Source organism: Patagioenas fasciata, chromosome Z (assembly GCF_037038585.1).
Source record: "Patagioenas fasciata isolate bPatFas1 chromosome Z, bPatFas1.hap1, whole genome shotgun sequence".
Lineage (NCBI taxonomy): Eukaryota > Metazoa > Chordata > Aves > Columbiformes > Columbidae > Patagioenas > Patagioenas fasciata.
In genome coordinates, this window is record NC_092560.1 from 83,670,856 (window position 1) to 83,697,417 (window position 26,562).

At 38.5% G+C, this 26,562-nt stretch overlaps 1 protein-coding gene across 4 annotated transcripts in view; it reads right to left on the minus strand.

Moving 5' to 3' along the window:
• Window positions 1-26,562, minus strand: part of DYM (dymeclin) — a 183,663-nt gene that overhangs the window by 56,710 nt on the left and 100,391 nt on the right. For all 4 annotated transcript variants that reach the window (XM_071802758.1, XM_065860660.2, XM_071802757.1 and 1 more), the window contains one exon: window positions 7,382-7,484. In XM_071802758.1, coding sequence (XP_071658859.1) covers window positions 7,382-7,484 — 103 coding nt within the window. The remainder of the gene's footprint in view (window positions 1-7,381; window positions 7,485-26,562) is intronic.

The following is a 26,562-nucleotide window of genomic DNA, read 5'->3' on the forward strand; positions in this document are numbered from 1 at the left end:
ACACCCCCAGGTCCTTCTCCAGCCGCTGCTCCCAGAGTCTGCAGCATCCATGGGGTTGTTGTGACCCAAGTGCAGGACCCAGCACTTGGCCTTGTTGAACCTCAGACAATCGGCCCCAGCCCAACCATCCAGATGGTCCAGATCCCTTTGTAGAACCTGCCCACCCTCCAGCACATCAACACTCCCACCCAACTTGGTGTCATCTGCAAACTCACTGAGGGTGCACTCGATCCCCTCATCCAGATCACTGATAAAGGAATCAAATGGAACTGGACCCAATACTGATCTCTGGGAACACCACTCAAGACCGGCCAACAACTGGCTCTGTTCACCACAACTCTTTGGGCCCAGCCCTCCAGACAGTTCTTTATCCATTGCAGATACACCGTCCAGGCCACGAGCTGCAGCTCCTGCATTCTCAGGTAGATGCTGCGGGATATGGTGTGAAAGGCTTTACTGAAGCCTAAGAACACAACATCCACAACCTTTCCCTCATCTACCAGTTGGGTCACCTTGTTGTAGAAGATCAGGTTGGTCAAACAGGACCTGTCTCTCATAAACCCACGTTGACTGGGCCTGATCATACAGTTCTCTTGTATGTGCTGTGTGATGTTACTCAAGATCATCTGCTCCATGACCCTGCCCAGCACCAAGGTCAGACTGACAGGTCTGTAGCTCCTTCCGGCCCTTCTTGTCAATGGGTGTCATGTTAGCCAACTTCTGGTCTACTGGGACCTCCCTAGTTAGCCTAGATTGCTGGTAAATAATGGCAAGTGGCTCAGTGATGACCTCCGCCAGCTCCCTCAGCACCCATCTGGCCCAGGCCTTTGTAAAAATACATCTGCAACACAAAACCCATTAACTTTACCTAAAATACCTAATTATTACATGAAAAAACTCTGGTTAGTGCCATGAAAAGGACTAAACAGGATTTACCTGACAACGTAATGGTGGATAAATATAACAGATAAAAGATTTTAGTCTACAGCTGGTAATATTACGTATTTCTAGAACATTCCTTCTGCTTTAGTTTAGCAAGGCCACGACTAAACTGCATAAACTGAAAATCAGGCTGACTTGAGTCTTTGGGATCTACAGCACTATCAACTTTCATCCCCTGTAATGTAACTGAATCCAGAAAATTTATAGATTTTAGATTTGTTCCATTACATTTAAAAGACAGCTAATACCGCAGTTCATAGGCCTTATTTTCCCTTCTCTTTAGCAATCCCAAATTTCTAAGATAAATACAGAGTCCTTACTTATAAAACACAATTTCTTCCTAGGGAGTAGATGAAATAGGGGAACCTTTTAACATTTCCCCAAGCGCTTGGTTTTCTGTTGGAGAACCTAAAATAAAGGACTATTTATGAAGTACTTGCAGCTTTGAATATAATCAACTGTAATAACAAGACACAAGAAAAAAAAATGCTTTTTGTTGCAACCACTTTTGTAATCCTGCTTTTTAATAACCCTCATAATGGCCGAATTAGAAGGACCCCAACCGAAGTCATTGATCCCACATAAAACAAACATTGCTTTTTCTTCTTAGCTTTGTTTTACAAGCTCCATTATTTCCAGATGACGCTTGAGGGGCCTCAGAGTTTCGAGAATTAGATGCTTAAATATACAGCTGCTTTCTATTTACCGTCTACATCACGTGTAACTCAAAGGAGAATCAAAATATTGGGTACAAACTCAGAAGGATAAAAGAAAAGAAATATAGAAATCTCATTGCCCAGATGCAAAGTTTAATTTTTGTGATTAAGACAGGAGAAAAATTCATCAATATTTGCAGAATTCCAAGGTTGTGTCTACAGCAGGTAGATTTAATTGGATTGGTATGGAGCCAGGAAAAGACTCAGCTCTATATAATCTATAATATATACAGATATCTATTTAATATATAGATATATAAAAATATAGATTATATATAATAAATTATATATCTATACACATACAGAGAGCTCACTGCATTTATATTATTTACATTTTTTCCTTTTGCATTGCCAATATAGATTTATTTCTTTACCTGGATCAGTAGATTTTGGACAGGGGGTTAAAGAACATTTGCACATTCAAGTATGTTTATAAATATGAAAAATGGAACACTACATTGTTTCTATCACTGTGAAAATTCCTTTACCATGCCAGTGCTGGTTAAGTGACAGTCCTATATAGGAAATAATTGAAGATATTGGTACTAAGTGGGATTATTTTTAGGATTTTTCCTAAAGAATTTAAGCTTCACCTGAACAGAAAAATGCATTTTTATAAGCAAAATTTATAAGGTTAAAAAAAAAAGTTAAATTTAAGTTAATTTTAGAATTTTTTCCTATGGAATCATCTCACCTACACTATTTTCTGTGAATATTATCCCATTAACACTGTTGGTAAAATCCTCAGGGATGGTCGAGAGAAGGACTCAATGATGTCGAAATAAATTTTGAAAACAAATCAAAAATTACATGTCCAAATACAGAACCAAGTGATGATGCATCCCAAGCTACTTCCATCTAAAACTATTCCTACATTTAATTTTTATTATAAAAGTATAAGAAAATTTAAAAATAAATATTAAAAATTAATAAATATAAAATATTTAACAAACATTTTAATTTTTTTTCACTAAGCCATTTTCTTTATTACATCAGTGAGAAAATTCCAAACACCTGACATAAGCTTTACAAAATTCAAAATTTTCTCTCTCCTTTTCCATCATTCCTAGAAATAGTTAAAGGCGAATCAAAGTGTTGAAGGGCTCAAATATCTCTATAATATATAGAGATATCTACATATATACACAATTCTATAAAATCCTTAAAAAGCAACGAATTTGGGAGATTTTTGCTCCAACAAGGGGTCTGACATGCTACTTTCCGAGGGAAGTTTGCAGCCTCCAGTTATGCAGTTAAATATCTATGATTTTAAAAATTACACTAGGCTGTAATAAAATTACAAAGACAATAATTGATATGTTTACTTAAGAAATTTGCCTTGAACTGAAAGAAACAAATTTCTCAATTAGTCCCTTACCAGTTTCCAGACTTGTTACAACTTTTGGAAAATGTGCTTTCATTGAATGCAAGAAAGCAATTTAAAAAAAACCCAAACTTAACTGGATTTTTCTCATTTCTTCATCCTCGAGATACTGGTGGACAAGGACAATTTGACCAAAATGTGGTATTTCGAAAGAGGTAATTTCCACTTAACTCTTAATAATAATAAAGCTTATTATTAAACTAGGAAATGAAGTAGAGCATGAGAATTTGTGTCTCTGAGGTGATGGTTTAATTTTGGGGGTTCTCCATCCAGCTCCTCAATCCCATCACATTGAGTACAGTTTACCAGGAAACTGGTCCAGCCTTAATAAAACAAACAAAAAAACGCACAACTCACACAAAAAAAAAACCCAAACCAAAACCCACTTGTTTTTTTTTTCTTTTTTTATAGCCCAGAAAACCTCAAAACCAATATAAAAGCCAACTGACCATAAGAAATGTGTAAAGAAATATCCCAGCATATTCTTACCGTCATCAACAACCAGCAGCTTAGGGACTCTATAGTAGGTCAAAAATTTAGTTTTTTACAGTTTTTACATTTGCTCCTGTTGTATATATGCTTTACGTCATAGATATACCATGTCACAGCACCTGCCTATCACACAATGTTCACAATAGGCTGGGCTCAATCCAAGAATTAGAGAAAAATTTGCTTTTTATCTTCCATATCCATCCTACCCCTAAAAAGGAACACCGAGTATTTACTGTAATTTGGTTTTTTGCAAGTCTAGTAGGCAGAAATGAGTGGAGAGGCACATAAAGGAAAACAAGACCATGAGCAACACCTAGCATATTTCATGTACAATTTAACGCTTGTGACCAAGGTACCATGAAAACTCACTTTCCAATTATACACCACCATGGGAAAAAAAAAGTATATATTGAATTATCTCATTTCCTAGATTCTTTGTTATTCTGACAACACAAACAGAGGCTTTCAGAAGCAGAATATGCTGAAGTAAATGAAATCTGGCCTCAAGATTTATTTAGTCAACTGCCTGTGCTTCAGATTGAGTTGGAACATGAGAAATCTGGGGAAAAAGTAAACTAATAAGGGAAGAAATTCAGTGAAGTATCTGAGTCTCTGGGCTGTTTAGGGATATAAGATAGTGTTTAAAAATTTCAGCCATCTGAAGGTGCTTGACAGTTATTTGATTTAGACCCCAAAATGTCTTAGAGGTTGGTTTTAAAAATATACAGGGTTTAGCAGCAATTCCAGCTGATTGAGCCCCTGTGCCCACAAACTCAGTTCCAGGCGCTCCAATCCAGTTGGGCCGTGACACTGCTCATTATGCAGAAATATCGCATGATATAAAATAATGGAATCATTTTGGTTGGAAAAGAACCTCAAGATCATCGAGATCAACCATTAACGACCACTGGCACTAACCCATGTCCCTGAGAACCTCATCTACATGTCTTGATCTATGACATGATATATTTCAGATATGAAAAGCCATCAGCTCCACCAAAGCAGTGTCTCCTTCTGCCCTGAAGGCCACTTGAGCTCTCCAGGACAAATCAACAAAGAGCCCCAAGACCACAGGAGGAATCTGAAGATGCAGCACCGGAACCAGAGTTAAACACTCTGAGAAATACAAAAGCACTGTCAAACTCAACACTCAGAAATGCTCAGTGCATCCAAAACAGGGTCACAGAATCACTTTGGTTGGAAAAGACCCTGAAGATTACTGATCCAATCGTTAACCCAACACAACCAAGTCCACCACTAAACCACGGAACCACAGAATCATTCTGGTTGGAAAAGACCCTCAAGATCATTGAGTCCAACCATTAACCCAACACTGGCACTATTCCATGTCCCTGAGAACCTCATCTCTGTGTCTGTCCAACCCCTCCAGGGATGGTGACTCCAGCACTGCCCTGGGCAGCCTGTTCCAATGCCCCACAGCCCTTTGGGGAAGAAATTGTTCCCCACATCCAACCTCAACCTCCCCTGGCGCAACTTGAGGCCGTTTCTTTGTGTCCCTGTCTCCCCTCAGCTCCTGTTCTCCAGCTGAACCCCCCAGGTCCCTCAGCCGCTCCCATCACACTTGTGCTCCAGCCCCTTCCCCAGCTCCGTTCCCTTCTCTCCACTCGCTCCAGCACCTCAAGGCCTTTCTTGGCCTGAGGGGCCCAACACTGAACACACCGATTTGAGTTAAGCCATGAAACTGTTATTTTAAACTTCATTTTGAAATGAAGGATGCTCAGTTTGTTGTCAAAATAATTGTTGACAAGAATTTTTGCTGGGGCTAAATGTTCCACAGTAAAACACAGAATTAATGGAAATATCAAGCGACGCAAACATCCAAGTAAATTTGGAGCCTGGACACTGTTACGCAACTTTTGTGAACAAACAGTGGATAGAATTACAGAATCACACAGAGTCACAGAATGTCAGGGATTGGAAGGGACCTGGAAAGCTCATCCAGTGCAATCCCCCCATGGAGCAGGAACACCCAGCTGAGGTTCCACAGGAAGGTGTCCAGGTGGGTTTGAATGGCTGCAGAGAAGGAGACTCCACAACCTCCCTGGGCAGCCTGGGCCAGGCTCTGACACCCTCACCAGGAAGAAGTTTCTTCTCAAATTTAAGTGGAACCTCCTGTGTTCCAGTTTGAACCCATTACCCTTTGTCCTATCACTGGTTGTCACCGAGAAGAGCCTGGCTCCATCCTCCTGACACTGCCCCTTTATATATCTGTAAACATGAATGAGGTCCCCCCTCAGTGTCCTCTTGTCCAGCTCCAGAGCCCCAGCTCCCTCAGCCTTTCCTCACACGGGAGATGCTCCACTCCCTTCAGCATCTTGGTGGCTGCGCTGGACTCTCTCCAGCAGTTCCCTGTCCTTCTGGAACTGAGGGGCCACAACTGGACACAAGATTCCAGGTGTGGTCTCCCCAGGGCAGAGCAGAGGGGCAGGAGAACCTCTCTGACCTACTGATACCCCTTCTAATACACCTCACTAATTATAAATCTCAAAATTTAATTCAACTGAGAGGAGGCAGTTATACTATGATACGCTATATAGCAGTCGTAGAATTGTAGAATAGTTTGGGTTCAAAGGGACCTTTAAAGGTCATCTAGTCCAAGTCCCCACATGTTGAGAAGTCAACCCAGGAGAAAGAGCCACCAAATCCTCTCCAAGATGCTTCAAGCCTTGGGGGCTTTAAGTTGTCCATGCGCATGCAGATAAAAGAGTTTATCCACCTTGTGCATCATTTTACCAGGGAAACAGAAGTGGGATCTCCTGTTCTTTAACCACAAACTAATCTGCTGAAATGTTTCAAGTTCCAAAAATTAAAGGTCAGACGGGAACTTCCAGGAGAACAATCAAAAGCCCAAAACCCACGGGTGTCATAAGGAGCTTCACATGAATTAGAACATGGTACAAGGGCAGGAATACACAGGAAAAACCTGCAAGTGATTAATTTGGTCTGTAAACCAGCATCTCGGGATAACAAAATACTTCTAGGTTATATGGTACGTGTCAGTAATAATGACTAAAAAACGCAGGTTAAGAAATCTGGTTATTTAAATTAAATTTAAGTCATTGCACTATTATATCAAATTATCCTTTTAGGTACTTTTATGCTTAATGACAGAGTAATATGATAGTAAAGTCTCAGATGTGCATGTCCTGGAACATGTATTAACGCTGAAAACAAAACACTTGTTCCATTTTCATCCTCAAAAATCCAGAGCAACTGATAAATCAACACATTTTTACACAGTATTGCAGTGAGAGTTCGAATGAGTACAAACCAAAGAACCTTCAGCAGTATAAGGATATTATTCAAGCCCTTGGAAGACATCTCCTTCTTGTATCGAAACTAGAGATTTTCCAACAAGCCGTGCAATTAAATTACAAAATTGCTGCCTATTTGTGGGTATTAGCTCTGTAAAATGAAGAGGACATGATGGATCTACGGTTCAGAACATACCAATTTGCCCCATGACTCCAGAACTCCCCCAAAAGCTCCTTGGAAATTGTTTTCAATCATTTTTGGGATGCCAGAGCCCCATTCTTAAAAAAAAAAAAAAAGATTTAAATATCCCAAAATACAAATGGCTTGAGAATTACAACTTGACAGGGTACAGTGAGTCTCTTAGCCATGAATAATTGCGGTTTCGTTTTGCCATTTTTAAGTGCAATTTTATTTTTAAAGACGTTTCAGACATGACATCATTCCTACAGGTTCCTGTATTTTGGTGTCGGTGGTTCCTCAGCTGACGCATGTTTGGGTAAATCTCTGCAGATTTAGGGACGTACCAGTTGTGTTTTGAAGCACTTACTGAAGCATGAAGTTTGATACTCACATAATCAGGGAGCGGAGAGTCAGTCGAACCCATGGAACCTCTCAGGGATTGTGTGGCTTGCTCCAGCACTTTGTTGTGTTTTTTAGACAGCAAAGAAAACAAACTGGAGAGAGAAAAGAAGTGAAAAAAAAAATTAAAACTATATTCACAATAGTGTCCTGAAATAGCTCGACTAACCAGTCAGATGGTTCATTATATACAGAAACTTGAATGAAGAAATTTTTAGAATGCAATGAACAATAGTTATACAATTTATCTATTTATTTAACATCTGGGCTAAGCAACACTAGAATTTGAATTAGAAATAATCTATAAAATAAAGGATGTAAAGAACATCATTTATTCATGGTTAAATTCTTAAAAAGTCCAGTTGTAACAGAAGGATCGGTATACATGCAATTTTAAATTCATAACCATTATGTGTCTGCTAAAATGCAATTTTTAAGTGCAGCATCTCATGCAATATAGTGCAACAGATCCTTAATCATCTTGTGTATTGTTCATTGCAATAATTCAATTGTTTAGTACAGGAAGAACCCAGAAGCTTTGCTCTTGGACTTGGTGACGCTTGGGACAAGGAGCAGCCGCAGATGTCTTGTTCATCAGATCATTCAGAAAATATTCAAGCCAGTTTAGCAATTAAAAAAAAAACAAAAGAAGTGGCAAAAATACTACCTCAAGTCCTACATTCGAGATAGCTGCTATTTCTTAGAATTAGAGAAGAGCTTCAGTTCTCAGAAAGCTTTCCTGCCTCAAGAAATGACGCTCGGCATTTCAAGAAGTCCTCTTAATTTTTTTTTTACTTAAAATATATCATTGATATTGTATCTGTCACAGATGGTAGGAGTAGATTTCCCAGAGTATCAGTGGTTTTCCTTTTCTCGCTAGTCAAGAGCCTCAGGAATAGGTTTTTCCAACACTTCTTGCCGCCACAAGGAATTAATTACACTCCTCAAACCTAAATCTTATTTCTCAAGAGCCGAGTCAATAAATTCCACCATTTCCTGACACCTATTCAGATATTTCTCAGAACAGATTAACAGCTTCCTTTTAAGGACAACCTTTGTCATAATTAAGGCATCTAATTAACCCACGTGACAGCCCTTGGGTAGGTTGGACCATTCTCAAGGTTGATCCAGAGTCTACAAACACAAGGAACGGGCTTGAGACAACACGGTTGACACCAAGGTTGGTATCATGGCTGGTCCCACCAAGACAATCAGAACCAGACTGATACAGCAAGAAGGTCAGACGACATTACAAGACCTCAGTGGTGGTTACAGGAGTTTATAATATTTGGTGTTTTCAGGATAACAAAATATTTTTAGTGTCACAAAAACCGGAATCTTCTTTTTCCCTCGTGTTGTCCAACGGAGACTCAACAAGACGAGTAATTCCTGAGAGCAAATGCCAACCTCTCCCCAACTCACAGCTATTAGGACATCCCATGTTAAAAAAGGAAGTAGCAACACTGAAATAAGATATATTAGTAGGCCTTCCACCTTCCCCTCCACCTCTCGTAATCTACTATTCGAAATTTTTGTTCAAAATTTGCATTTGCAAACTGGACATTGGCCCAAATCAGCAGCGCTATTTTTTGAATCACTGGGATTTTTGAAGCCTCGGATTTCAGAGATATTGTCATCAGCACCATCTAGTGCTGCAGAGACAGAATAATCGGTTAAAACCAACTTGGTGATGCTTATGGTGGGGGGGGAAATAAGAATAGGTTAAAGCCGGTGCGTGTCTGCTCCAGAAGATACAGATAGTATCACAGAGAGGAAAAATTTGGAAAAAAGAGGATTTCCAACTAGCAGATTCTTCTCTAAAACATATAAAGTGTTTTGGCTACCAAGGAGATTTAAACAGAAACAAAGAATTGGGATCAGGATTGTGAAAAGTGCATTTATTTGATGCACGTGTAAAGGAAAATGCACATAAATTTGTATTCTGCATGGAACTGGGAGAGCACAGAGCAAATTTATTTTCTCTGATAGAAATGGAGAGAAGAGGGAAATAGAATAAGAAATTAAAAGGATGGAAGATTATTTCTTTATAACGTATTTTTGCTATCTTTAATAAAAATCATTTTTTTTGTAATTAAGTGTGATGTGACTAAACTCGAGTGCTTGCTTATGGCACAAACAAGCTCTTGGTGCCTGATTTCTGTCTCCAAATGGTGGATGTTTTATTACCCGTTGTCTTTGGCACTGGGACTTTCCCTCGCAAAGTTTTGCTTTCCTGCCTAAAACACCAATATTCAGTTTAAAAATCCAAAACAAAATAAATAATAATAATAATTAAAACAAAACACAAACACAATTCTCTTCATAAATTCTGCAAGAATCATCTCTTAGAGGAACACGAGGATAAGGACACGTAGGTAGGAACTTTTTGCACTGAAAATTAAAATCGAGATATATCACAGAGTTGCACTCCAAGCAAACTGCTCCACAAAAATCACAATTAAACAGAAAAAAAACAATTAAGGCCAAATACTCTCATTAGCTGCTGAATTTGGAGGTCCAAAGGATGCGGCATTGCCTCCCGAAATGGTGTAAAACTTCATCACCAAGTAATTCACTTACTACGCCTCAACCTCTGAAAACCACCTTGAAAAATATCACCTTAAATTTTAAAGTATTGGAACAGACTTAATCACAATCCTCAAAAAGCATTTGCAATAAATTTCACTCATAAAAATATTTTATCATCAACCAAAGTTGCCTTCTAAAGGAGATGTGTTATTATGCAGCAGTCACATCTTTTCTGTAAGGTTTGGGGATTTATTTTAAGGTATGAAAAATGCAATTTAAGAAAAGGCAACAATGCTTTACAACAAGGTTGTTCCCATCTCCACAACATGGTACAAGAGACAAACTCCGATTCATACAGAGGTGGGAATTAAAACCATGTCTCAAATTTCCCTCATGTGTTTTAGCCACATTTGTATTTTTGCCCCACTGAAAATCAGGCTGAGACAGAATTGAAAAATACATATGTTACGTGCTCACAGAGAGCAGATTGAATGACAAAAGTCTTGTGTTTCTGATTTTTAGAAATTAAAGCACTGTTTCTTTAATTCCCTCTTTACAGATGAAGTTTTTAATTTGACGCAAGGCTGAACCTCAATCAATTAAAACATAATTTCAGACTAAACAGTAATGGTTGTTTAAATACAAGTGACTTCATTGTGTGTTGCTTGCACACACAATATTATAAAATTCCAATCAGTAATATATGAACTTAAGGGTTTCAAAAAGACAATTCCACAAAGCCCGGGGATCCCAAAAGAAAAAAAAAGTCAATAGTGGGAACTTATTTATTTAACAACTTTCTTTCTGGTCCACCAAAAATCACATCAAAAAAAGTGTATCAGGTATATTTCTCACATGCAAAAAAAAAAATAATGTGTAAAATGAAACTGTTAGAACTAAAAAATTAGGAAAAAAAAAGATCAGGGAATGAAAATTAGAAGTTCAGCCAAAAGTTAAAATTCGCCAAATTCTGGAGCTTTTTCAAAGTTTCGTACAACGAGATGGAAAGTTATTGGTGTAAATAGGATGACCCAAGATAACAGCATTCCAGTTAATCCTGAGTGGAACAATGGAATGGTGATCGTGGGACTCATCCAAAGGAGGAAATCACCAGTATAGAAAAACAGACTTTGTCAATCACACTTGGGTTATTTTTCAATAAGACCAGAAAAAAATATAGAGGATGATATCACTCATTTTAAGAGGCTTTTACACTTGGTTCCACATGGTTTTTTTTTAACTAAGAAACTCATATGATAAAAAGCAACATGAGTCGAACTATATGAACCCAAATTCAGACATCTGAACAGAGAAAAATCTTCAAATTTGAACCTTGAAATAAGTTCTCTTAAAATGCCCAAACAGGAATATAATCTTGACCTTTTTTAAATGCCAACAGCTATTTAACATTTGCTATAGCTACTGAAATATTTTCAATTATATAAAGATGATATATAAGATGATGTGTATCATTCATACAAATTAATGACAAATGTTATGGTTAAACTTTGCAAACGGCACATTCCCTACTGGAGTGTAAAGTAAAAAGAAAAATACATTTTTATTAATTTTTTTGTTTGCCTTTCAAGAAGTTGGACCTACAATAATCTCGTGATTTAATGCAGCCAAACTTGAATTTAGCAGGAAAGGATGCAAACTGCTCCCCAAGAGTGAAGTATCTGCAACTAAGGACCACCAGACCAACAAACAGATGCCAATAATGCAACAAAGCTGTTGAAAAAGTCACTGGTTTTGGTACTAACAAAAATATCCAGCAAAGTTTTGCTTTATGGCAAATTATTAAACCAGAAAACACACTCCTCCATGAAACAGTCAAGAAACTCAATTACTGAACGGATTTGAGAAAAAAAACAGAAAGGGAGACTTGACTGAAATGCAAAAATAGGCAGGTGGAGAGAAGTTTCTTAACAGAGGATCCTTCAAGCTATCAGAAATAAATAAATAACAAGTTTTAGTGAAATGGAAACTAAAGTACCGTTTGCACGGGCACAAGTCACTCTTAGAGAGGTGGTTGAAACCAGGTGTGAAGCACAATAAATCCTAATTTACACTGTCAGGGCCTGGTGCACATCTGCTCCTACACACTGGGAAGAGGAGGAGGTTGCACTTTGAACACAAACTCAAAGCCAACTCAGCAGTGTTGCAACATCATCCTCATGCTTGGTCACTGAATCACAGAACAGTTTGGGTTGAAGGGACCTTCCCAGCTCCCCCAGTGCCCCCCCTGCCATGACAGGGACATCTTCACCAGCTCAGGTTGCTCAGAGCCCCGTCCAGCCTGGCCTGGGATGTCTCCAGGGATGGTTCAGCCACCACCTCTCTGCCCAACCTGGGCCAGGCTCTCACCACCCTCAGGGACAACAATTTCTTCCTCATGTCCAGCCTGAATCTCCCTCCTTTAGTTTAAAACCATCACCCCTTGTCCTATCACAACAGGCCCTGCTCAAAAGTCTGTCCCCATCTTTCTCACAGGCCCCTTTTAAGTCTGCAAAGGTGCAATAAGGTCTCCCTGGAGCTTCTCTTCTCCAGTTGAACACCCCAACTCTCTCAGCCTGTCCTCCCAGCAGAGCTGTTCCAGCCCCAGATCATTTCTGTGGCTCCTCAGGTCCATGCCTGTCCTGTGCTGAGGACCCAGAGCTGATCACCAGCAGCAGACAGAAGAGCCGGACCAGGATTCCTCCTAAATTGCATCCAGGTTTTACTTCAAAAGCCAATGGGGACTTACAGAGGCTGAGCCCAGATATAGGAATGAAGGACAGACATAAGCACAGGAGGTTCCATCTAAACATGAGGAGAAACTTCTTTGCTGGGAGGTGCCAGAGCCTGGCCCAGGCTGCCCAGAGAGGCTGTGGAGTCTCCTTCTCTGAGACATTCAAACCCGCCTGGACACCTTCCTGTGTGATCTGCTCTGGTGACCCTGCTTGAGCAGGTGGGTTGGACTGAATAATCTGCAGAGGTCCCTTCAACCCAAACCAGTCTGGTATTCTGTGGGAGCCCTCGGCTCCAGGCTGCTCCTGGAGTCCCTTCATGTCAGGGAGAATGGAAAAACGTACAGACAACGTAGCATGGCTCTAACATGGAGAGCAGTCAACAGGTTGGGACAGCGATGATAGTCCTTAAACCAAGACCGGCCGCTTTCCTAAGAGCTCCGTTCTAGTTCAACCACAGCACCTTCAGCCCAGAAGAAAGAATTAATTGCATCTTTGGTCTGCGTTACGTCAGAGGTCAGACTCAATGATCAAAGTGGTCCCTTCTGGTCCCATATGCATTTAGGCAATGGTCTATATGTACTGATGAAAGATGCAGACAACAAATCCTCTTGGGAGACAATTCATTGTGTTTATAAGTTTTGTCACATTAAAGTAAATCTGGCAAAGGTAAAACTGGCAAAGGTATCTCCAGTACTAAATTCTTGCATTCATATGCTGACGTATCAGCAGTGTTATGGGCAAGAGGAGCATATTCTGGAAGAAATAATCAAAAAGGAGAGAAAAAAAGCTACAACTTTGCAAGGGGGAAGACATGAACAACCTTTGTAGCTGAAAAACCAAGAGTTGCAGAGGGGGAGACGAATGGAGCAGATGAGTGGAGGAAGGTGAGGTCAAGTTATATGACAGAAAAAAGGAATAAGGACTGAACTTCTGCCAATTCAAATCACTGGTGAGCTTCTCAAGAGAAAAAGATTTCAATTATCTGAATATTTTAAAATATTCTTATGTACTCAGCACATATAGCAATTTGCAGTGCTCAATGTACTTTATTTGAAACTTGAAAATTCAGACGTCCTGAATCTTTTTTCCTCACTTTCCTGCTTCAGAAGTGTATTGCAAATAAAGGGAACAGCACGCAAACACAAAACACTATCTGGTGATGGAAAAAAACACAAAAATTGATGATGAATGTTCTCAAACAATTCAGCAATACTCCGTGCTGTTCCTTCCCTCTGCTCTCACATACATGCCAAATGGACTATTGATCTCCATTTTAAAGAATTAAATATAAGCCCTGAACACCAAAACCACGTTATGCAAATATTCCTTAAACAATAGGATTTTACAACGCCTGCAGGAACACCACGAACATTTAAGAAAAAAACCCTCCTTTATATAGCAAGCTCTAAAAATATGTTTGTTTTGAAACCTGATGTCTTAATTCCTTAATTCCTGTATGTGCAAGGAACACCTCTTGGTTGTGACTTATTTTTTAATTAATTACAGGGCCTATTTTTTAATTGATTAATTAATTTAGCATGAAGAAGTGCAGAAAAAAGAAAATCATGAAGTCCCCAAATGCCCATGTCCACTGAAGAGCCCTTGAGGCATTCTGAATTTGAATTACCCAAGCTATTACGGCACACAAACAGAAATAACAAGAACTCCAAGGACTATATGGGGCAGTTGACTCCATGCAGGGACACTTGGTTTTATCTATTTCAGCCCAACTTTCATGCCTGGAAGAAACTTCAGATCCCCAGAATAAGAAGCCAACTAATTAAGAAATCAAATTGCTAAGGAGAAAACAAGAACATACTTGGTATTTTTCTTTTTAATCTTGTAAAGTGAAGCGTGACTAAATTCTGCTTGAGCAAAGCTTGGCTATATTTATTATTAGGTCCCTCTGGCTCGTGGAAATGATGTGAAACCAAGAGATTTTGGGTGTGCAGCCTCCACTGAGGTCATGAATGCAAATAAAACAGTTTTTACGAGCATCACTGATGGACTTACCAAAGAGTGTTGGAAGGATGGAAAGAGCTTCTCCTGGGTAGCAAAAGGTCTACCTGAAGCTGGTTTTGCCACGTTCTGATAGTGATCAGACTGATTTTTACTTTTTTTTTGACTTTTCTTGTCTAGTGCTTTCTCAAAAACGTTAGTTTGTGTTCCCTTGGAAACCGGCTGTGACTCAGCTGCCGGCTACTTCAGGGCAAATCCCAAAGCATTGCAAATAATTTTAACGTAACCTGGATAAACAAATTATTTCTATCCCATCTTTCTATTAAACATCCAACATTAAAAACTGTTTTAAATTCTACAGTCCTTGATTGTAATAAACGAAGTATTTCAACGTATCTTTAGCTCATGACAGAAGCTTCTCATTAATTTTAAAGAGAATTATTTTATCTGCCACTGCTGACAGATTAACAGAGATCTAGAATTCATGTGTTATAAAGACATGGCAAATTACATCTCCTGAAGGAACTTTCTTATTAATAAGTAGAAAACCACTCAGTCACCGTACCCTTGTGGCAAAAGTATCACAAGTACATTCAAGAGCGACTTCAAACAATTAATGGAGCCTTCACATAACAAACAGGATTTCCTGTTAAAATGGAATCGAACAGACAAAGAGCCTAGAAAGAAACATGGATGTGGTGAGATAAAAAGTAAATATTTACAAAATTAAGCCCAGAGTTTAATTTGCAGCAAGCAGGGAAACGTATTTTTCAAGCGAAGGCATACATTGTCAGGCAGCTCATGGCCACTTTCCAATGCGTGCTGGGAAATGGGTGCTCCTATCGCTGGAGAAATAAAAGGGAAGAGAAAGCAATAAAGTCCTTCCCTTGGATTTAGGCACAGATAATCTCATTCCCCCTTTGTCTGACATGCCAAGTAACATCCTCGTAATTGCACTTCAAGGCCGGCAAGGATGAGAAGCACCACCTAGAAACAATATCTTCCTAATTCCACATCGTATTACAGTATAAATTCAATAACAAGACTGCGATCTACTACAGATATAATCCTCCCTGCAAATTTGGTGTGTTTTTCTCTAACCAAAAGAGTGGCAGGAGGCAAAATAAATTAATGAAGGCTCAAACTGTGGGGGTAAAAGTAGTAATATACGCAGTCCAGGATAAAAAGAATACATGTTTGTAAAGCTCAGACTAATTATAAGGTTTACTCTGAGCTAAATAGGTGTCTCAAGGCATGAACATAATTCCTTTCAATGTTCGCTTTGTTTGTCCTGTTAATATTTTATGAGAATATTGAATGGGCAGAGTCCACAGTATTTCCACTTAATCTACTTGCTCTTAATTTAACAGGGTAAATGTTTTGTAGCTGCTGAGAGAAAACATTTGTCTTGAATTAGGACAAAACTCTGCGGGTGAGAATTGGAGGAAATTGCTGGAGAAAGCGGTCGGAGCAAAACTCCCACCCAAAAACCCGAAGGCAGACTCTGAACAATGAAACAACAAGAAGGAAATTAAAAAGACATCAGTGATGTGCAACCTAAGGTCCAAATCCTTCGTCTCTGAGCAGCTTTTAGCTGGTATGGTTTTGCTCAAACACGCTGGGTGTGCGTGTACATACATATGTATATGTATTTGGGTCGTCGCTACAATTATAAATGGAATTGTGTTGCTTTTCCAAAGGGAAAAATGTGGATCCATATGAGGAGTTAATGGACTCATTCTACACGTTGCTAACACCCTTCTTTAGGCTAAGGCTTAAGCTAAACTTCAGTTTAAATGGTGGTTCATCACCAAGGGTCCCCATCGCATGTCACCCATGTCACGTCCATACAGCAATCCCGTGTTTGGCCTTTCAGTGCCCCAAGGAGATTAAAAATAATAGTTTCTTTTATTCTCCTTTCAACTCCAGAAATAATATCATGGTTCTAGCTTAACTTTATAAAACTGAGTTTTAATATTGAAGCAGTAGAACAAGAACGAAGGTGCTCGAAGGACACATTATCGTGCTGTAGACAGATAATATTAATTTTGTCTTGCACTTTGTTTCCTTTTCCCCACTTTTCTTCTTCTTCAAAGCCCCATCCTAAAGGTCTCTTTGCTCCATGGGAATGAGTTTTATGCTTTTTCTCCTGTTTGGTCCTTTCCGATCACATTCCCTTCCCTCCCCAGTGATCCCAGGACTGTTCCACTAATCCTCACGGAAAGCATCCCTGTGCCTCTCTCTAATCATTAGAGTTAATTTAATTACCCTACTGACATGATTACTTTCAAATTTTAATTTTTTTTGAGGAAATAAAGACAAATCAATTGGACCTACAAGGACTCTAGAGCAAAACTATCGCTAAGGACCTTACAGAAATGACCAAAAATTCAAAGTGTAATGTTGGCGTCACCGCTAAGACATGCCCATAACACCATCTTAGATGCAGGGACTGTCGTTTCTAGACTAAAACCCCAGAAGAAAAGAAAATTTGAAAGATTTGTATCTGTAGATAACCTCCATGACTGTTTATTATGGCGTGTCAATTTTTTGCGAATCTAAATCCAAAAATCTTTTGTATTTTCTTTGCATTTGTGAACCACTGAGAACCTGCGCTGAGTACCACGTGATCTTAAAAAAATCACTAATTACGTATGTGTGTACATATATATATATAGTTTCAGTCTCTTTCAGAGTATTATACATAATACGTATACCTTGCAAAACACAAGAAAAATGCAGGATAGTGTCAAATACCATAATATATTAAATATTTTTCAACACCAAGACCAGGTTTCATCTCTATTACTAAACAGTTCCTATAAAAGCACAACTGAACTTTAAAAATAAATATCCCAAGTAAGAATTGTCTATATCCTTCATTGCAACGTCAACATCAATCCCCTTTTGTTAAATTTCTGTGGATTTATGTCCCTAGGTATACACCTGCAAAATGCAGCCCATCACAAAGAAACCTCTTTCCAAAGGAAAATTCATGTCAAAATAGATAGGAAATTAAAAAGAGGGCTTCTCATCCTGAAAAACATCCACAGCATCAACATAAATATTTACCAAGGATGCTAATTTTTCTTAATTCCTGTTATTCAATGGTTTTTATTTCTTTATAGAGCCTCTCATGATCCCCCATGTCCATTCCTATGGATGTGTTAGAAATAACACCAGGGCCTTTAATCTACTTTATTTCCCAGACATCTTTATCAAGAACAGTCAAGCTGCCCTTCCTAATATCACATCTTAAATTTCAGGAGTTTGCTGATTTTCTCCTCCATCTTCTATGGCTTTTAAAAAAATTAAATAAAAGGAAAAACCAACCTGTGCAAATAACTTGCCTTGTGGAAGGAGCCCAGTCTTTGACCATCCCTTCACCTTTTATAAAAATACTTCCTATATTTAGCAAAAATATGTCTTACCCATGCTTCATAATCCAACCTCGACAGAGCTCAAATGTTAATTTTGCTAAAAAAAGGTGTAACAGACATTACCAGTAGGATTTAGAAACACTATGTTGGCACAAAGAGCACTTACGTAAGAGAAAGCAGATTTTATTTTAGCTAACACTTCAAAGTTATTCTTTTTTGGTAGGAAAAAGGTCATTATTTCCCACATATACTGTCATCCTAAATTACCTTATTCACTACTGAACTTGTCATGCTAAAGAGAGGCTATTTTGTTGCCTTCAAGTCTTGGGATCAGTGGGAAAACTGATCCAAATTAGATTTAATGATTCATTCCAGCATACTTGCAGTTGTGCAATATTTTTCCATCTTCAAAACCAACATGATATATATTTATTTTAAGCCCCAGTGCCTCAAGTTGCACAGTAATTAAATGTACATTGTGTTCAATTTATTTTGAATTTAAACCTTGTTCTCACAGAGAAAAGAGGTTGAGCTTTTGTGCTTTACCTCCCACTCCTTTTTCTACATCTTATTCCCCTGTGTGATTCTTTCTGCCTCTATCAATTCCAAAATCCTCCCAAATTCCTAAAAAAAAATGCCCTCCTCAAAATGCACTTTTTAAAAAGACAAAATTCTGTGATGTTCCAGCTCATTTTGTGTTTTTTTCCAAAGCAAAGCAAACATTTCCAATAATAGATTTAGCAGGATAATGAAGCAAACACCGACCATTATCTACTGTATATTGTACAGAAAGTACAACCCTCATGGGATGGGATGTTAATTCCCCTGTATCTTGGGGAAAAAAATAAAACTATAGCTTGGGACCAAATACAAACTAGGATATTCAGAAGAAAATCATAGAGTCATTTTGGTTGGAAGAGACCATCAAGATTGAGTCCAACCATAACCAAACTCCAGCCCTAAACAATGTCCCTAAAGACACATTACGTCTTTTGAGACACATACAAATAGCTTTCGCCATTTAAATTTCTACAGGTGACAACCGAAGTCAAGCAAAGACGAGTTTTCACAACCTCACTGGTTTAATCTGTGGCCAAAACTATGCTGGACACTAAAGCAATTAGCAAACGTGATTCAATATACAAAAAGTATCATGGTTCTCAGAAGAAAAATCAAAATAATCATAGTATTTTCCAATTGAGCCAAGCAGTGACAAATTGGTGAAGTAGAAGGCAGAGAAGTAGACAACGAGGTGGACAAAAACTGGTTGAACAAACGGGTTTAGAGAGCAACGGTCAATGGCACAAATTCCAGCTGGAGGGTGGTTATGGGTTGCGGAACCCATGTGGTGCTTCTGAGGCCAATCTCTTGAACATCTTCATTAATCAAATCATTTAGGTTGGCAAAGACCTGAAGGTCATCAAGTCTAACCATCAACTGCCAAGTCCACTGCTAAACCATGTCCCTGAGCACCACACCTACACGTCTTTTAAATAAAATCATAGAATGTCCTGAGTTGCAAAGGACCCACAAGGACCATTGAGTCCAACTCCTGGACTTGCACAGAATAACCTCAAAATTCACAGCATGTGTCTGAGGGCATTGAAATTTTAAATCTATGAATTTAAGGGAATAGGTGGATCTACTAGTTCTGAAGAACCAGTACCTCCAAGGATAACCCTCGGTGAGTTTGCTAGGGAGAGAGAACTGTGAGGAGAGGTTGACGGACCAGATGGTTGTGCTGAGATTCAGGAGGACCTGGAGAGGCTGGAGAAACAGGTCAACAGAAACCTCAAAGAGAAATACCAGATCTTGCACATTGAAGGCCAACCAGTAACACCTAAGGGTCCTGGTGCACACCAAGTTGAACGCAGGCCAGCAACGCATTCTCATGGCAAAGAAAAGTCAACATCCAACCAAGACATTGCCAGCCCACGGTGGGAGGTGACCCTGGGGACATGTTATCTGAAGCACTTGGCTTCCCAGTCGTAGAAACATGGACGTACCAGAGTGAGTCCAGCAAAGAGCTACGAAGATGATTAAGTGATTGGAGTGTCTGATGGGCAAAAAAGAAGCTGAGAGACCTAAGTCTGTAGAAGAAAAGGCTTGAGGGGATCTCCATGTGCACAAATATCAGATGGGAGGGTATAAAGAAGACACAGAAGAGAAAGGACAAGAGGAAACCAGCACAAACTGAAATACAGAAAATTGCATTTCAACATAAGAAAAAAAAATCAAGTTACCCAGAGAATTTGTGGAGTCACCATCCTTAGAGATATTAAAAAATCAACTGGACACAGACCTGGGCAACCAGTTCTGCAATCTCCAGAGGTTCCTTCTAACCTCAGCCACTTGGTGGCCCCCTCAAAATTTTCACGAGCATGGTTAAACATTAATCACAGTTGCAACAAACCACAAAATGCAAGAACAGCTATCTGCCAGAAACAAACAGCAAATTACGCAGAAGCTTCATCAAAGCCACAATTGTGCTGTAAAGTGCTTCGGGAATATAGGAAATATATTTTAAGGTAAAATCCTGCGGTAGCAAGAGGATGAGCTGATGATTAATTAGAAGAATGCAGCATCAGAAAGATCTGATTTATTTTTTTATTTTGACCTTTTTTTTTATAATCACTGATTTTTAATTTCTGCTGGGTGAACACCACATTGAAAGCCACTCCAAGGACTTGCATCTTCTTGCAACGTGGAGAAAAGTAAAATACCTATGTCAAATTCTCTTAAAACTGCTCTGAGAAACCCACGAGCAATCAGAGTTCAGAGTAAAATTCCAGTTTAAGAAAGCTCAGCTCTGGGTAGACCCACGTCCTACCAAACACATACCAAGAGTTTTAGTGGTGTCTACGAGTCAGGAGGGTAAAGGTTCACCTTCAGCAGAGGTTCCTCTGAGGTTCACTTCTCGGAGAAAGACCACAAAGCTGGGCTGAACTTTGATCCATGTCACCTTACAAAATCTAAGTCTTGGATTTCCATCAACTGGAAGTCAAAAGACCAATTTATTGCACTCTTCCTGACACTAAACTTGGCCTGATGGGTCACACCTCTTAGAGCTACCCTCTTATATCCCACCTAGAAAATAAGATTTTCCTTTCATAAAATGTTTTGACAACTAACAAGGAACACAGATGTGATACTGCACGTTGTCTACCTAAAAGTATTTGAAGTAACTAAATATACAAGGCAGGAACATTAAATGGAAACTTTTCCATCTTCTTTCATTAGCGTCCCCGTATTGAACTCGTTTTGCAGTTCGGCTGATGCCCCAGAAAACTCTTCCAGCATTTGGAAGAAAAGCCAAACGCTAATCAGTGTCCTGGAGGTTACCCCGGGGCTGCAGGATTAGTCATCTCTGGAAACCAGTGTGGTTATTCTGATTTTCCTCTCCCACTGGTTTTGCTGATCCGCGGCCGGTGCGGTGGGAGCATTCTCGTCGCTGTTTTCTCACAAATTCAGCATACAAACACGAAAGAACAAAAAAACACTTTGGAATAGAGCTCAGAGCTCTCAACGCCGACATCCTGGGGATTCAAAACCTCCTTACACAACTTAAATCAACCCTTTGGAGGATTAAAATCCAAAGCTGACTCATTTCCCCCCCCTTTTCTTTTTAATCCACCTCTGCATTTCTTGGTGAAACAGGCCATGGTGAGGAACAGTGATACTGAAATGTGAGGAGTAACAACAGTTCTTGGAGTTCAATGTTCTCATTAAAATCTCGAAATGGAAAGAACAGAAGAAATAGTCCTTATAGAGTTATTAATTCTGCAAAAGTGGAACGTTTGGGGTCATTTACATCGGTATGAATGAATCCGGAGGCCAGTTGCCAAGACTTTAGTAGCTACAACTTCGTTAAAGCAGGTTGGAACTACTCTGGAAGAACCATGAAGATGATGCTTCTGATCCCGTAGATTGTTAATCAAATATTAAATAAATAAAATTTTTAAATTAACATTAAAAAAAAACCACAAAAAATACACACACACAAAATACAAACAAAAAACCCCAAAAAATAAACCAAAACAAATCTGGATTTTACTCTATGAGATCTATCTCTTGGACTCATCATTCTTAAATGTAGCCAGTACATAGGGAACAACTAGGGAAGAACTAGCTCAGCCACGCAATATCCCACTAAGCAAATTATATTTTTATATTTCAAGCAAAAATCACCTCCAATATTAAGAGTATGTTCTGGAGTTTTCTTTTTCCTTTTTTTTTTTTTTTAATTTTCTTGTTTAACTGCACCATCGATTCTTGGGTTTATCAATTAAAAATTCCTGATTAACTACAAATTTCTATACATAATTTCTACATTTTATGGAGCGGGATATTTTGCATCCAACCTTCAAAGCCAACATCTTGTCTCCTACATCAACATAAATCCCTTGTTGCTTCTGTTCTTCAGAGTCTTTTGCCAAAAATTCATCACCACTGTTCACAAACATTTGAATCTCTTAATCACCTACAACTCTGTCTCCAAGTGATTTTCTCCACCGTTCTTCCAGCTACAATCTGGTGATTTGCAAGAACTCATGATGATGAGGACTTCATAAGTCAAAACGTAGCTTTGGTGAGAATCTCTGCTTTGATTTGACAAACTGGAAGAGGTTTTGAATTGGTAACAGACGTTCGTTATTTTGTAAGTGAATAATTTTCTATATTTAGGCGATAATTACATATTTTAGGCAACAATTTCATGCTTTCAATAGGCAAAAGTTTGTGCAATGCTGGCTGGGAAACTAAAAGAGATAATAGTGGATGATCTACATGGGCAAAACAGAGTATCCACCATGTGCTCATCTTGCCAGCGACAATGAACTATTGAAGCTTCTGGAAAAGTCATTTTCTACACCCAAGAGGAGATGTTCTGCACCCAAAAGGAGACGTTTGGCACCCAAGAGGAGGGAAAAGAGGAGGGAGGTGTTCTGCACCCAAGAAGAGAGATGTTCTGCACACAAAAAATGATGTTCAGCACCCAAGAGGTGACATTCTGCACCCAACGGGAGACATTCTGCACCCAAGACAAGATATTGCAGAGGAACTTGAAGCTCAGTAAAGTTTTTTGGTCTAAATGGAGGATTGGCTTGTATAAACATAAATTCTTTCTGCTTTCAGCTATAAACTATTAAACTCTGTTCAGTCTGACATTCATTTCTTAGCATTCTCCTGAACTCTTCAGGCAAGCTATAGAATATTTCTCTTTTTAGTTTTCAAACCACAGCTTATTTACATACTTCTAAAAGAACAAGACACCCTCCCCAATCCTGATTAATCACCAGACGTTACATACGAACACAAAACCCCCGGACTCCGAACATACAGCTACAATGGAAATGTGTGAAAGTTGTTTTCTTCCAATTTCATCTCATGGGAATGTGGGCTCATAAGCAGCCAATTAAAAATAATTCCATCTGATCCAAATGTGTTTTAGTTTCACAGGCTAATGTGACAGAATGCATCTAGATTGTGTTTGTGACAAATTTTTACCAGGGTGGGAGGAATAAAGGCTATTTTATAGAAAGAACATAGTTCTTCCAATTTCTTTGTTTGGTTGGTTGGTTGGTTGGGTTTTTTTTGTTTGTTTGTTTTGGTTTTTTTGTGTGTGCATGAGAACGTAGAGTTTTGGGCACCTGTGTTGTTTTGTACTATGTGGGTCAGATCACCTCAGTAAAGTAACATTTGTAACAGGAAAATTCTGAATTAAAATACAGTGTTCTAAGAAATCTCTAAGGCAAACAAAACAAGAAAATCCTGCATGGCAATCTGCCCATAATTCTGATTTTTAATGCCAAAAGCCACCACTTCCATCAGTTTGCCATAGGAACTCCCTTGGCTACCACCTCCTATGAGGCCAATTGCTGTGGCTGGACTTGGATGTATCTTTAAGGAAAAAAATCCAATTTCACTTAAAAATTGCGATCTTGGGAAATCCAGAGCCCTTGTTAATCTATTCTAGTGAATCACCCACCACTGTCAATAAATACGAACCAGTCTCAATTGGTTTTGCTTCAAATTCCAGCTGCTGGAGAACATTCTACTTTTGCAAACTAAAAGGTCCTTGATTAAAGAATTGATTTACCCTTAACCTTCCAAATAATTTCCGAGTAAATTCATAAAACTGCCCTAAAATACCTCCAAGTCCTTTCAAAGTCAACTCTCTCTAAAGTGTGACCTACACACATGAAATTCTAAGGGCTCTAATGAAAATCTGGATACATAATTTTAAATAGTATACGAGTTAACAAACCAACGCACGAGGGTTCCCACCAGATGTGCAACCACTTGATGAGCATCCCGTTAAACTGCATTTTGAGATCTACAAGCCAGACAAATACCCACAGCATTGATTTTTTTTATGGCACTGTTTTTTTGATTGATATGCTGTGCAGTGCAAAGACAATTAATTTCTAACAGAACCATTTATAAGAAATTTCCCTCTGCTAAGTCACTCAATGTTGAGTGTAAAGTGATATTTTGATGACAAAAAACCCCAAGCGGTCAATAAACCCACCAGCAGTTGACTAAAAATCACCTTCGAAACGCAAGAAAATATCCAATTATATTCATTCAACAAGGCATCTGGCCATTTTTCATAAAAACATCCGTTTTCATAGGCTGCTCTATAGAAATCCCAGCATCCTGGTACTATCAAATCAACCTGCAGTCTCAAAGAAATATTAGTGTAGCTTGTGTCTTTTTTCCTTTGTCCATTTTTACTTATTCTTGGTTTTATTTACCTCTTCAGGGAGTTAAATAAATTTTGTCCGCTGTTCTATGGACTACCTAGAACTGAAATTTAAAATGTACGTACCATAACCACTGAAATCAATGACTATAACAGCAATGGGTTTGCATTAAAAATAAAAAGTAAAATTAATATTAAACCCATTGGGAAAATTACCATCTTTGAGTCTTTAGGTTAAACGTCAGTAATTCCAGCAATTGGAATTTTTCAGTGTACAGGTGATAATGTTAAGAGAAAAATGTTGCTAATTGTCGCAAAAATGCGCAATTTCCAACTTCAACATTAGAATCCGGATGAATAACAACATATGTCTCAATAATAAGAACAATTTCCCAGTCAACCCGTAATTAAATTCCGTGATAATGCCATGATACTGCAATAGGTAACAATTAAAATTTTTAAACTAAGTTATTTATGATTCCAAAAATAGTTTGCTTTAGCGATAAATTCAATGAAGCTTTTCTCGCCTTATTTTCATTATTCTGCTTCTAATCCCATGAGAGCAGTGGGTTTGTTCATAAAAAGAGAAAAAAATCAGCTGCTGTTCAAAACTTCAAGACTTAAAAAAATCTTTTTGATGAGGTCCAATGACTACATCACAACTATTTTCCTTCTCCCACAGATTTTTAGGAAGTTATTCACCAATAAAGGTTTTCAATAGGTCCTGTAACTGAAGCCCCTTATAAGACTCATACATAACTTTCCTGCAGAAATAAGATTTTGTTACCCTTGGAAATTGTCTGATTCTCAAGTAATTTCTGCTTACACTAATTTATGATGAGATTTTTGTGTGCACACACCTGCGTTGACTTCACTCCGTTCGGGCGACTTCTTTGCAGAGACTCTCATGTTTACCCAACTTTTGAATTTAAATAATCATTAAATTCAAAATACTATTGCTCATCCTGTTGATAGCTGTATTTGTGTGTTGTCCCACCTATCTAGATGTTTATAATATAACAGTAATTATTTCTCAATAACGCTCTTTACATGGGGAATGCTTTCAAACCAGCTCTCCCTGGTGAAGCTCCCAGTGAAGTCAATATTTGGTGGTTAATATTTAAAGTATCACACAGAAGTGATAGAAATTATTTAGAAAAGTGATAAAAAAATGAGTGCTTTAACTGGAAAAAGTGGGAAAATAGAAAAAGACCAGTTTCCAGAAGGCTGAAGGGGCTCTGGATGAGAATAAAAACTAATTTTATGCAGTACTTGAGCATCATGTTGCAGCAATATAAATATTTCTGGTATAATAATTAGCAGTATTATTCAAAGCTGATCTCCAAGGCCCTGATCCACAAAGGCTGCACATCCTTAAATTAATGTCCTAGTATAACTCCGTCAACTCTTGATGGCCTGAGAGAAGGGTGGTTGCAAAACTCCTTCTCTACAGGTTTCAAATAACACTTCTGAAAGAGAGTTTTAACATTATTATTATTATTGTTATCATTATTGTTGTTGTTGTTATTATTATTGCTATTATTATTGTTATTATGTTGTTGAAACAAACCTAGCAGTAAGTAATAAAAGATAAACAAAATGGCTAAATGGTGTAAATTTGACACCATATTTCTATGTCTTTTGAAAAATTTTCTGAATTCAAATGATTCCATATAATTTTTCCTTTTGCGCTGCTGCTTCATGAGCATGTTTAATCAGTTTCCAAGGCTTGGCAAAATCGTATTTCCCATGTCAAGCTGGCTATGAAAATAAAACTGTCCTTAATTTGTTCGGCACCCCCAAACACATCACTGCTTTTCACTAGTCCATGCGCTAAGCCCGGTTCAGTTTAAATAATAAATTTCTGGAG